This window comes from Bactrocera latifrons, unplaced genomic scaffold (genome assembly GCF_001853355.1).
Source record: "Bactrocera latifrons isolate USDA-ARS-PBARC rearing strain unplaced genomic scaffold, ASM185335v1 scaffold_19, whole genome shotgun sequence".
NCBI classification, from domain to species: Eukaryota; Metazoa; Arthropoda; class Insecta; order Diptera; family Tephritidae; genus Bactrocera; species Bactrocera latifrons.
Window position 1 is genome coordinate 1,999,426 of NW_017535407.1, and position 12,255 is coordinate 2,011,680.

Below are 12,255 nucleotides of genomic sequence, written 5' to 3' on the forward strand. Positions count from 1 at the left end.
ATAATAATTATTAACTATTATATTAAAATTATTTTTTTATTTTTTCCTAGTTCTCTCATTCCATTTTTTGTTTCTTGCATTGTCTTCATTTATATATATTTGTTTAGTTTGTGTTCGATTTAGCTTTGAAATTAGCTTCAAAAAATATTAGTTTTATATACAAACTTACATATAAACATGTACTTAACTATAGATATTACTAAGTGACTAATATTGCTCAGTATAAATTTCGTAGTTTTGTAAGTTAATATTGTCATTTGAAAAACCGTTTAAGTGTAAGTTAATTACCAGTAATAAACAATTTAAAACGATACAATAAAATTATGTCCAAATTAATAATAAAGAAAAAATATTAAAATATATGTAATTTGTGTTTTTGTGATTTGTTATGGTGTATGTGTAACTAAACTAATTGCATGTGACTTACAATAGATTTATGCTTAAATTTCAGCCAAAAAATGAAGAAAATATATTTCATATTTCTTTACAAATAAGAAACACGCTGGCAACGCGCAATGAAATATATTTTATTTTTGACTTTTAAAGTTAAAAACACATTAAAATGCAGGCGATGACAGAAATTATCTTAAGGAGGGCTACACTCCTTATTGTTTTTGTTGTTGTAAACATAAAACAGACTAAACATATCTTTGATGAACTCCGCTGCCATGCTGAGTGCGCTTGGCTCTATATAAAGACGTTTCGGTGCCGGTAATTCCAACTTAAAGCTCGGGGTATGGTGAACATAACACTCATTACTGTTCTCCGGCGTGAATCATAGTAAACATAACTCTAGAGGATACTGCTGAAGAAAGGGCGTTTGATTTGTCAAAAATCGGCCTGGCTTTACCTTTGGGAGGCCAGCAAAAATTTTTATATTTGTCTCATAACGAATTTACACCAATTTTATAAAAATATCTATACGAAAATTAAAAAAAAATATTAATAATTAAATTAAATAATAATAATTAATAAATTATGAAAAATAACCTCAACATTGGTGTTTTTTATTCACTTTGGCATTTCGGTACACCAAACTTGGCTACAACACACGTAAGTAATCGATAACTTTTATTTATTTTTCACTTAACAATTTTCTTTGGTTATAATAAAATAATAAATAAAAGTTGTTAAAAAATATATAGCGTTTTCAAAATTACACCACATTATCATTTCCAACGATTGCCGCCACCGCCTCTGCCTTTCGTGCTCGGCTGTGCAGATTGTGCTTGTTCTTCTTGTGCTGCCAGCTCCTCATCGAGTAGCAAATCGAAATTGCCCAAAGCATCGGAGCTAGGTATTTTATTCCAACGCACGCTAAAGCAAATAAGAAATGAAAGCTTTATTACAAAAAAACAAAAGAAAAACAAATATGACTTTGAAAAAGTTTAAACTAATAAATACAACTCACAACAAAATATAGCAAATAAATATGTATTCAAATTCAAATTCAAACAAAGCACTGCATTAACTTTATCCGGTTTCACAACATATTCAAGCAGCAAACCACGCGGTTGGCACCTTTGCTAAACAGATGTTGACACAAACACACACACAAAATTTCCGCTACTTTGACAGTCCGCCATTACACATTACAGTTTACCGTTGGAATTGTGCAAAAATCGTAGCGTCATTTCGTGCTCCGCGTGAAAAGTGTAAAAATGGTGTAAAATTAACCAATTTTCTTGCACTTACTCTGGTACACCGTCCGGCGGTAACACTACAGACAATATATTATCGATTAGTTTATATTTTAGTATGCGATCAGTGACTGTTGTTGAGGTAAGCGACGGTGATGCATTCACTTCTACTAACCAAGGCTTCAGATTGTTGTCGATTATTATATCGTAGCCGTAACACTCAAAACAATGACGATCGCTGGCCATCACCGGCGCTACAGCGCGTAAGGAATGAACAATTAGCCAAGCAATTGAACCGAAGAGACGATCCGTCACCTCCTTGCCACGTGTGCCCTCTAAGTACAGCGCTAAATTCTGCACAGACCACTTGCCACCGTGCAGATTATTGTATTCGCCCTTTAGACGGAAGGTGGAAAAGGAAATGAAATAAAGTATGTATGTAAAAGGAAATCGGTAAAGTGAGGTTACAATTGTTACTTGACTCATATTATTGCAGACTTCCTACTTACGCCATGCTTTTGCACGCTCACGTTCGTTAGATGCACATACATATTGTCCAACTCGGTAACGCTTGTGTCATATTTGACTGTGCAGAAGCGACAAAATCCCTGCTTGAATAGATAAGCTTTTAGTGGGCGAAACGAGGTGACCAACACGTAAAGCCGTAAGTCGAATTTCTTGCCGCCAATTAGCAGTGGATTGTCAATATATCTAATGTTTGAAAACAATGGCGTTAAAAAATTATTGCATAAAATTAAAGCGTATGGCAATTACTTGGAGATGACATAACTCTCTTTGGATAATTGTTGGTGGAAAGGCCCCTTAGCTTCGCGTGACCAGCGCTTCAATTTTGACAACTTGTTGATGAGAAAAATGCCAGCGCCTTGTGATTTGCCGCAAGGTTTCATGATCCAAGTGCTTTGTGGGTTTTTGCGATACTCCTCAACAAACATATTGTAATCTAAAAATGCGTTTTATTAATGTTGAACTAAAATCGTGTGTTCTGCAAATGGAAAAAGTGTTCTCGAAAAAAGTGCAAAAAGTGTTTGCCAAAATAGCATAATAATGATTAAAATGTAAGGAAATCAATAAATCATTTTTATATGTGATAATGAGCGAAAATTTAGAGTGAAAATTTAGCTTACAAAAATATAATTATAATTTAAGTTGTAAATTATGCGTTAAAAAATAAAATTTAAAATAAATACATAAAAAAGCGTGAGTGTAAAAGTAAAGTGAAAGAAGAAAAGTAAGTGCTAAAGGTGTAAGTCAAAGCGCGTATTGAAAAGAAAAAAGTGCGAAAAGTGTGAAAGTAAGTAAATAATAAAAGAAAATAAAGTGGGCTAAAATGGATAAGGTTAAAATATCATAAAAAAAGCTTTAAAAGTGTCTTAAATAAAGAAAATCATGTGTTGAAAAATTAAGTTGCTTGTAAAAAAATGTGCAAAGGGTGTGAAAATAAATGAAATAGCGAAGTTAAAAGGTTGAAAGTGAAAAAAGTAATATATATAAATAAGCTTCTTGTCAAAAGAGTGTAAATTTGCAATTATAAATAAAATATCAAAATAAAAAAAGGTAAATGTGAGAAAATAGAGAAAAGTAAGTTTTTAGTAAAATATATTTGTAAAAAAGTGTAAGAGGTGCAAATTATAAATAAAATAGCAAAATAAAATGTACAAAGTAATAAAAAACAAGCTATTTGTAAAAAAAGTGTAAAATGTGTTATTAAAAACATCCAAAGAAAATGCAATATATGTAAATTTTAAATATAAAAGTAAAATAGTAGAAAAAAGTGCAATAAAAAAGCTGTAAAAATAAGTATATTGTGCAAATAAAATCCCAAAATAAAAAATAAAGTGTGTCAAATAATATCTATTACAAAGGATATCAGTAAAATATATACGATATAAAGCTTGTATAAAATAAAGAAAAAAAAAGAAATAAGCGCCAGCTTAAATAATAATTGCAAAAATGTTTTTTTTTTACCCGCCGGCAATACAAATGTGATGGGCACGAAATCCAAATACACATAACGCGGCGCACCGGCAGCTGTTGGCTCAGAGCGCTCCGCCAGTGGATTGCCTTCACGTTCCAGATCCTTGCGATAACGCTTAATATTTTTCACCAACAAATCCTTGCGCGACAGCTCATAGTGATTGGGAAAGTGATTGATCATTCTGTAAGTAATTTATTATTATTATTATTTATTTATTTCATAAAGAAAAAACACTTTAAGACATATATGTATATGTAACTCACTGATTGTCGTGCATGCGATAGCCGCTGTCGACGCTAAAAATATTCCGACATGTCTGCACGCTCGCCCAATAAAAATTCCAATCATCATCGGGACTCACTTGCGACCAGCCGCGTTTCTCGAAATTATTCACCAAAACTGATTTGTCCAAATCGGTGCAAAAACTTATGCGCATACGTTCGTGTGGTACCGCATTGCCCGCTCTGCGTGGAGTTTTTTTCAATTTGTATTTTTTAAACATTTCACACAATATGTTTTTATATAATCAATATTTTAAATTAATAAGTGATTTTTCGCTCAACGTATGTTAGACATGCCACAAGCTTATGCTACTCTACTATTTATGTAGTATTGTTGTACTTAAGCACTCAACTCACCTGCCATACATTTAGTCAATTCTATTCGATTTCAATTGTTTGATTCACGATATTATGCTATATTTAAAGGTTGTTGGTCTGTGATTTATTTGCTAATATCCTTATCGAAGTGGAGTTCGTTGCATCAAAACAATTAAAGATCGCGAATGTTGCGCTAAATGTCCTATTTAAATGCTTTAGCACGGCCTTTGCAGTTGTTAACACATGTGCATATGTATGGGTGTATGTATTTGCATTTGTTTACACTTCGTTTTATTGAACCAACAGGCGCCTCGTATTGCTGCTAATAATTTAGTGTTGCTAAGGATTTTTTGCCGTTATTTACTATAATATTTCACTAAAAACATGCGCTCTGACTTAGTCTCTGTCTGCCCGAAAATTTGTAAATTTATTTTTCGTTGTATTGTTGCTTTCTATCTCCTATTTCCAAGTGAAATATACAGACAAAATAGAAAAATAATAATGTAAAAAAATATATTCACAATTTATGTTTACTTTTTCAAGTATTTAAGTCTGTATGCAACTTTTATTTTAAAGTACATAATCTTAATTATAAATATTTTAGTTTCGTCAAAAGGATACTTTTCACTCATTTGAGAGGTGAAACTCTTGCAATCAAGGCCCTTAATCAGATGGGAAGCATTTTTCTGAAAAAAAAACTCATTCGGAAGATCAAAATTTTTCACCAAAAGCAAATATCTTTTGGATACTTTATACTTATGGGCGCTTATATAGCGTTACATGGGTTTCCTCGGGTAAAAAACAACCTCAAAGCTGTACTTCCGAAACTATTACTCGGATCTTTTGAAAATTTAGGACAATATTCAAGAGGTGTTGTAAAATTTAATAACACACAAAAAAAAAAAAAAAATCGTCTTTTTGAAACCCGTAATCCCACGTAACCCCCCAAGGCTAGAAATTTCAACTTTTATGTCCTAATATATCTAATTATACTCTGAATAGGATAAATTAAGTTTGTATTATTATTATTATTTATCATTATTATTTAGCCATGTTTGTCTATATGTTTGCGTATGTATATGTAGGTGTATTAGTCCTTAGTGTATGAGATATTGACCTGATACTGAATTCTACTGAGCTGTCTTTTTTTTGTTTTTATTTTTTTTTTTTTGTATATTAAGACAGATTGTAAATTTAACTTGAATAAAAAAAAAAAAAAAAAGAAATTTGGCGTGAATTATTGTCCGAGACAACAGAACAGTTTTGGAACAATTCGTTCAGATCGGACCCATCTATTGCATTGATGCCATATACACGGACCGAACAATATCAAGATAAAAATCGTTTTATATCCTGTTATGCTAAAAGACATGCATCTTTGTAGGATATTATCGCTTCGGTGGAGCCGAAGTTAACGTTTCTTTTGTTATTACTAAAGTCGAGCAAACTTATGTGACTTTCGCTGCGTTAACGGAATGATCCCATTTCACTATTCTTTTATTTTCGTTTAACCGAGTCGAAATTATCTACCCTGTTCTGTTGTAAAAGTCCAGGAGGTAGCATTGTGGTAATGCAAGTTGATTTCTTTTATTTATATATTCCAATTAGAGAGCCTTCGAAATATTCCTATTTTTGCTTTAGATGTTGTCTACGCTATACAATATCTGGGTTCTTAGTACTGGAATCCAACGATGGCATTAAGTTGTAATATATTTTGAAATTTTCTGCGAATTCTAAGGTCTCTGAAAGTGTTATCTTCCCTAATTGCGGAGAAAACTATATGTAAAGTGGATTTTAGTTATAAAAACTGGATGAACTCAGTCGTCTTAGTTGATGTATTGAGAATTAAATTTTCTTATGCTGGTTAGCTTCACTTTATCCTTTATATCCCTAGATACCACTGATTTTGTGTCTTAGGTACTTTGGGTACCTTTCTATTTTTATACCAAGACGAAGTTAGAAGAGGCTGAATTAAGAAAATTTTATTAAATTCAAGAACTATTTCGAGACAAATTCGAACATAACAAAAATTTAACTTGTAATGAACTCGTTAATTTTTGATTTATATTTGAAAAATACTCAAAACTCACCTCAAATAAGTTGTTGGAGAATTTCACCAAAAAGAAAGCTTCGGAGCTTTTCATAAGTAAAGTGAAATGGGTTTACTTGTTCAGTGCTCTGTGATCATTCAGTGTTTTTGTGGTGAACGCGCGTGGAAGTACATAAATCAAAAGAGCGTTCTAAATATAGCACATAGAAGAAAATAAATTTTTTAATTTAGATTTCAATTAAGGAGTTATAAATTTCGAGGAAACTGAAGAAGCGTAAAGCTTTTTGAAAAATAACCGGAAAAGCGTACTGATTGTGCATAATTCAGTTGTAAAATGGATTTGCTTTTCCTCAGCAAACGTATTTTCCTTGGCACCGAGCAGGGCTTCTTGAACGGTGGCATTATCGTCGACACAGAGGGCATAATACGTAGGGTCTTGCGCACTGCACAAGAGGTGAATACTTATGTCTGCAATACGGAGTCGGAAGCGGTGAGTTTAACGAGAGCGCGAAAGAGCGGCGAAGAGAGTGAAAGTGAAATTCGAATTGTATTGTTTTGCCGGCTAACAGGCGGTTGAACTGAACTCTTTATACCAATGCGCTCTATTTGTTTTGATTTGTCGTAGGTGTATGACTTTGGCGACAAAGTGCTTATGCCGGGTCTGATAGACGCCAATGTAAACATCAGCGAACCGGGGCGTAAAGATTGGGAGGGATTTGTGACAGCAACGAAAGCAGCAGCTGCCGGCGGTTTTACAACGATCATTGATCGGCCGACGTACGTAAAAAAAAAATATTTTTGTTTTTAAAATGAAGCGAAGCACGAAAATTCCTTTAAAAAACGATCTTTCTAGTAACACTATACCGCCAACAACCAGCGTCTCGGCGTTAAAGACAAAAACCGGTGTGGCGCGTGGAAAGATTTATGTGGATGTCGGTTTTTGGGGTGGATTAGTGCCCGAGAATGCACAGGAAGCCGAACCACTACTAGCCGCCGGTGTTATAGGCCTACAATGCACGCTTTCGCCCACACCGGCGCCAGTTGGTGATGCATTTCCCGCCATCAATCGTAAAGAGCTGGAGGCGGTGATCGGAAAACTAGAAGATGGAACCGTTTTGGCTGTAAGAAACTCGAAAGCGCATGTAGCGCTAAAATTAGCAAAAATAAAAATGTATCTAATTTTTAGTTCAATGCCGAACTTCCATTGAAAACTCCCATCGGACCAGATGAGGAGGAACCAAAAAAATATGAATCCTTTTCGCGTACACGTCCTGCCGAAATGGAGGTGAATGCCGTGCAGTTGATCAGTCAATTGGCCACTGCATATAAGGGGTAAGGTGGTCGGACTGTAAAAATTAAAATGTGAAATTGATATTGACCCCACGACATTCTAGCAAACATATGCATATCATGAATGTGAGTTCCGCGGATGTACTGCCCATTGTGGCGCAATGTAAAGGTGCGGGCGCGGATCTAACCGTCGAAACTTGTCCACACTATTTAACGCTGTCCGCCGAGCAAATCGAGGATTGTCACACGGAGTTCAAAGCCCAACCACCAATACGCAACAAATCCAATCAACCAGCGCTGTGGGAAGCTTTGAAGAATGGCTGTTTGGACATTATCGCCTCAAATCACTCGCCAGCGACGCCGGGCGTTAAGTGTTTGAATTACGGTCGTGCACGTGGCAACTTTTTGAATGCCTGGCCGGGTATTTCGTCATTGCAATTGGGTCTCTCAATAGTTTGGACACAGTGTCAGGCGCAAGGGCTCGGCATGGAGCACATTTATCGTCTAATGTGTCAAAATCCCGCCGTGCTTTGTGGTCTATCGAGTTTCAAAAGCAAAATTGAAGAGGGTTATGATGCCGACTTTTGCATATGGGATCCCGAAGAGGAATTTAACGTGTCGGCGGACATGCTTTTCTCCACCAATAAGGTATCTGGATTTTCCGTGACTAGATTTGATTTATATTTGAATATTTTTTCAACATAGGCTACACCTTACATGGACCAACGCTTACGTGGCGTGGTGCATGCCACAGTTGTGCGCGGCTTGCACGTTTATCAGCAGTACGAGGGCTTTGGTCAGCCACTGGGCAAAGTGTTGCTGCGTAAAACTACTAAGAAAATTGTTAAATTTGTACGAATGTAATGTTGGTTTTTTGTTAATATGAAGATTAAAGTTCACAGGTGTAATAAAAATTTAAAGATAAGTGTTTTAAGTATTAAGTTATGACATATTCTGACGTAATCCTGTTGTATGAATCTTAGTAACGTTGCGCATGATCCTAATGAAGCTGTGGTTGATTTTATTCTTGTTGTAGCGATTATCTACTCCTCGCTTGGGTGATAGATTCGAGTTGTTTGTAAAAAAGTCATCTAACGGTAGGTCCAGTAAAATTGTTGACTGGACGGGAACGGACCATACGAAGTGTTATATGAGTTTGGCGGTGATTAAAATCATACGGTACATAAATGTGGTATATCGGGTTCGATTCTAAATAAGTAAGAGTTTAATCTCCTACGGTATCCAGTCGCAGATACCGTAGAAAGATAACTCTAGATGCTCGGGGTAATAAACCTTATCGGTTTCAGTGGTCTGACCTCGTCGAATGTCTTCGTAACGTTCGATTTATTCAGATCTTTTGCCAAGGTCAGTAGATTAAATGCTACCCTCTCTCACCTTAACCCCACAACAAAGATCCAAGCACAACCTAATCAATTTGGTGCCAGAAACTTTAGGCCCTCACATAAAGCTTTCTAGGTTCTAGTAATTCCAATTCCACATCTCAAAACAATTACAAAATTTAATATTTTCGATATTTCACTCGCTACATAGATATCATAGAACAAAAACGACAGATTGAGTTTTTCCATACTCTTATCCAGTCTAAGTTCATCATCTACACAGTTTTTGCTCACTTCTTCATAAGCGTGCTAATCAAACTTAACACATCTGTCTGTTCCTTTCGTGACACGTCTTCGTCATCATCAGATTTATCACTGTCAAAGCCTTTAGTAATATCTTCCACCTCTGCTTCATCAGCCAATACTGGACTTTTGTTCAATTTCACATGTGGATGACGACACTCGAATATTTTCGAATAAAATATTAATTTTGTTTGCAGTATCGAATCGATAAAGTATCGCTGAAAGTCCTTGCTGCGCACTTCATGCCGACCATGCGTGTGATATTGTCGACGATAACCCTCAAAACGGTACATAACTTTAACGGGGAAATGTTTAGGCAAATGTGCCGGTACAATAGCGGTGAAATGTACATTAGCCACCGCTAAGGGGTTGGGACAAGCCGGTGTGGGTTTCGAAAACGTGGCATCTAGAAAATATCTCGAACCTTTATTTGGTATAATAGTGGCTTTGTCATTGATGGCGAGCGTAAATTTCGTACATTCCGATAAATTCCAGAGATATATATAATCGCGTACTTGCTGGAATATTTCGTTTACCGAAAAGTCCTGTATATTAACCCAATTAATACACTTCTCCTTATATATAGCATCAAAGCTAAGAAAGTCTGGATAGTCCTCTCTGGTATCAGGTACAATTTTCGGATCCGGATAGAAATATTCACCAGTGACATCACTCAATATCCATTGCAGCGCGGTACAGACCGTGTCATTTACTACTTTCTGCATAACTTGCACAATCTCATCCAGCGATAGTAAATTGATATTGCAATTGGAAACTCTGGGTGAATCCTCATGACATATCCCACAATCGTAACGGTGATGGCGTAAGCAGTTCATGTTGTTGTCTTGAAATTGAAATAAAACGTGTAGAAAAATATATCAATGTCTGAAGGGATTGAATAAATTGAAAAAATAATATAAATATTTTTTTTTTTTTTTTTTTTTGACTTCATTAGAGCTTGAACAGCGTATACTAAGTTTTCCCTCCGTTTTTAACGTATCTATCTCAAATTTCGCACTCGTCGTGTTCTCCGAAAAAACCCAAAACCAAATCCTTGTATGAAAAAGTTTTTTATTTATTAAGATATCCAGAGGAAATTTGGCAGAGACTGCTAAAAAAAAACCCTTTTAACTATTTGGTATTGCTTTGGATTGATTTTGGTTTGTCCGTCCTTATACTAACAGAAATATATTTTGAAACATTAACCTCTGCTTTATGCAAAGCATCACTTTAACTACTGCCACTGCCCAATTATACAGTGTTCTAAATACTTTCAATTTGAAAAACGCCAAATAAGGTGTAAAAAATTAAATTCTATATTTATTAATGTGCTTAATATTATTATAATATTTTTAAACTTTTGCTAAACAAAAGCTTTCGAGAGTATTATTTGAAAGTTAGTTAAACAAATCTAACGCACTTAAGTCTACATTCCTAGTACTTAAAGTTATTAATTTAATTTACTGCTATATTCTATTTTAATACTTAATCTTCAATTGTCATGGTAATTTTCGCTGTTTATTAGTATTATTTTTGTCTTAATTATACACTCATGAGTGTTATTTGTGAGTTTTACCATGATTTCTAGCTGTCTTCCAACAGTTATGCATGCATACAAACACTATACTCCAAATATACTACAGGCATATTCTCATTCACACAAAACATTAGCATTTCTTCTAAAGCGTATTTTTGTTTTGCCCTATAACCGCAAGTAAAGCCACCTTGATTGTGTCTAAAATCTCTAAGCAACTTAATAGACGTCAGTCGTTTATACACAAAACACTTTTAAATCAACCGATTTGTCACTACCACTTTGTTTCACTACTGCGGCACAATCAACGTGCCACGCCACCCGATACTTCACGTTGTGATTCATGTGCCTCTGTCTGTCCATAACAGTATTTAGGCACGCCGTCACGATATTTGTTCTCATGCGCCACAGAATGCGAGTTCGTACGACATTTGACCAAACACAATTCGAAATGATCCTCGACATGCGCATAGACAGCTGCCTGACGTCCAGTAATTGTGCGCAAGACTAGCTCCAATAGTGCACGTTTCGAGGGATGTAGGCAGCAAGAGACACAATATTCGTATATATCACAGCAATGTGTTGTTGTATTGCATGTATCGCATGTGTAATATTGTGTTTCGGGCACTTCGATGTCACAGCAATTGCTGGGCAATAAGAGATGTTCGCGTCGGCAAAGAAAACCGCGATCATCGACGAGCAAATCGCGTCCTTGCACCGAATTGCGGCAGTGTATGTCTGGGTCGTTGGTGCGATTCTGTGACTCCTCGGGCAGTAGGTGTTCCTGTAGTGTTCGCCAGATAAGTGGGCGTGTGCGTTGCACGGTAAGCACATTGTCCGCATGCAGGGCGCGTAGACCGCCAAACTGTTTACGAGTAATGAAGGGAGGTGAGACAGTTTCTTGTGTGTATATATTATATGTAATAAAGCACTTACCTTAAGTAAATTCGTTAGTAAAAATATTAGGGCAAGTAATGTGATGGTTATATAAAGGATACGTCGGCCAAGAAATCGTGGCCACATTGTCCTTTGCTCTCTGATTGCTGTGTAAAGTTCACTGCTGGCACGCTAGCTGGTGAATTTGCTGTGACATAGCGACTCACAAAGTTGACTATGACTTATGCGCATCCAATTCGCGTACACAAATCTGTGCTCTCCATCGACCAATTACGAATGTTTCAAAACATTTTAAACTTTTGTTTGAACGTTTTTAACACAAAATTGTCTGCAAACAATGTGACAATAAATTAATATAAATTTATTTTTTCTGTTTTTTGTTTTTTTTTTGGTAATGGAGAAGTGCGAGTACGTAGTGACACAACAAAACAAAAGTAATAATCAGACAGTTGATCAGCTGTTGATGGTGTTGCCATCATGTTGAGTTGATGTTATAACGCTTACTGAGAGATTTTTGATGTAATTTATTTATAAATATCGCGCAGATAAATTTATATTTTTAAATTAATTGTTTAAGAAATTTTAAGATTTGATTAATTAAAATTT

The 12,255-nt window shown here is 35.4% G+C and overlaps 4 protein-coding genes across 5 annotated transcripts; 1 reads left to right on the forward strand and 3 right to left on the reverse strand.

Annotated features, from left to right (window-relative positions):
- Window positions 1-1,112: 1,112 nt before the first annotated feature.
- On the reverse strand, window positions 1,113-4,677 carry LOC108967523 (probable tubulin polyglutamylase TTLL1). Of its 2 annotated transcripts, XM_018931009.1 has the most exons (7): window positions 4,275-4,677; window positions 3,900-4,100; window positions 3,627-3,817; window positions 2,415-2,601; window positions 2,150-2,351; window positions 1,696-2,036; window positions 1,113-1,317 (listed from the first exon to the last, which is right to left on the reverse strand). In XM_018931009.1, the coding sequence occupies exons 1-7, from the start codon at window positions 4,283-4,285 to the stop codon at window positions 1,170-1,172; spliced, it is 1,281 nt and encodes a 426-aa protein (XP_018786554.1). In that variant the 5' UTR covers window positions 4,286-4,677; the 3' UTR covers window positions 1,113-1,169. The 2 variants fall into 2 exon arrangements, with proteins under 2 accessions (XP_018786554.1, XP_018786552.1); XM_018931007.1 differs by lacking the exon at window positions 4,275-4,677 and having other exon boundaries at window positions 3,900-4,138.
- Window positions 4,678-6,445: 1,768 nt separating this feature from the next.
- Window positions 6,446-8,471, forward strand: LOC108967522 (allantoinase). The gene is made up of 6 exons (XM_018931006.1): window positions 6,446-6,775; window positions 6,911-7,062; window positions 7,139-7,406; window positions 7,472-7,617; window positions 7,680-8,223; window positions 8,281-8,471. Exons 1-6 carry the CDS (start codon window positions 6,620-6,622, stop codon window positions 8,437-8,439), a joined length of 1,425 nt encoding a protein of 474 aa, XP_018786551.1. The 5' UTR covers window positions 6,446-6,619; the 3' UTR covers window positions 8,440-8,471.
- A 643-nt stretch (window positions 8,472-9,114) lies between these two features.
- On the reverse strand, window positions 9,115-10,124 carry LOC108967525. The gene has a single exon (XM_018931011.1). It carries the CDS (start codon window positions 10,052-10,054, stop codon window positions 9,206-9,208), a length of 849 nt encoding a protein of 282 aa, XP_018786556.1. The 5' UTR covers window positions 10,055-10,124; the 3' UTR covers window positions 9,115-9,205.
- Window positions 10,125-10,529: 405 nt separating this feature from the next.
- On the reverse strand, window positions 10,530-12,040 carry LOC108967527 (UPF0454 protein C12orf49 homolog). The gene is made up of 2 exons (XM_018931013.1): window positions 11,689-12,040; window positions 10,530-11,617 (listed from the first exon to the last, which is right to left on the reverse strand). Exons 1-2 carry the CDS (start codon window positions 11,773-11,775, stop codon window positions 11,057-11,059), a joined length of 648 nt encoding a protein of 215 aa, XP_018786558.1. The 5' UTR covers window positions 11,776-12,040; the 3' UTR covers window positions 10,530-11,056.
- Window positions 12,041-12,255: the final 215 nt, after the last annotated feature.

Excerpts from the sequence above, each read along its gene's own strand:
- LOC108967522 (XM_018931006.1), top strand. The coding sequence starts at position 6,620 with ATGGATTTGCTTTTCCTCAGCAAACGTATTTTCCTTGGCACCGAGCAG. Across the intron at positions 6,776-6,910 it reads GCAATACGGAGTCGGAAGCG|GTGTATGACTTTGGCGACAA; the intron begins GTGAGTTTAACG and ends GATTTGTCGTAG. Across the intron at positions 8,224-8,280 it reads TGCTTTTCTCCACCAATAAG|GCTACACCTTACATGGACCA; the intron begins GTATCTGGATTT and ends TTTTCAACATAG.
- LOC108967523 (XM_018931007.1), bottom strand. The coding sequence starts at position 4,138 with ATGTTTAAAAAATACAAATTGAAAAAAACTCCACGCAGAGCGGGCAAT. Across the intron at positions 3,818-3,899 it reads TATCGCATGCACGACAATCA|AATGATCAATCACTTTCCCA; the intron begins GTGAGTTACATA and ends AATTACTTACAG. Across the intron at positions 2,352-2,414 it reads GAGAGTTATGTCATCTCCAA|ATATATTGACAATCCACTGC; the intron begins GTAATTGCCATA and ends TTCAAACATTAG.
- LOC108967527 (XM_018931013.1), bottom strand. The coding sequence starts at position 11,775 with ATGTGGCCACGATTTCTTGGCCGACGTATCCTTTATATAACCATCACA. Across the intron at positions 11,618-11,688 it reads TACTAACGAATTTACTTAAG|TTTGGCGGTCTACGCGCCCT; the intron begins GTAAGTGCTTTA and ends ACTCGTAAACAG.
- LOC108967525 (XM_018931011.1), bottom strand. The coding sequence starts at position 10,054 with ATGAACTGCTTACGCCATCACCGTTACGATTGTGGGATATGTCATGAG.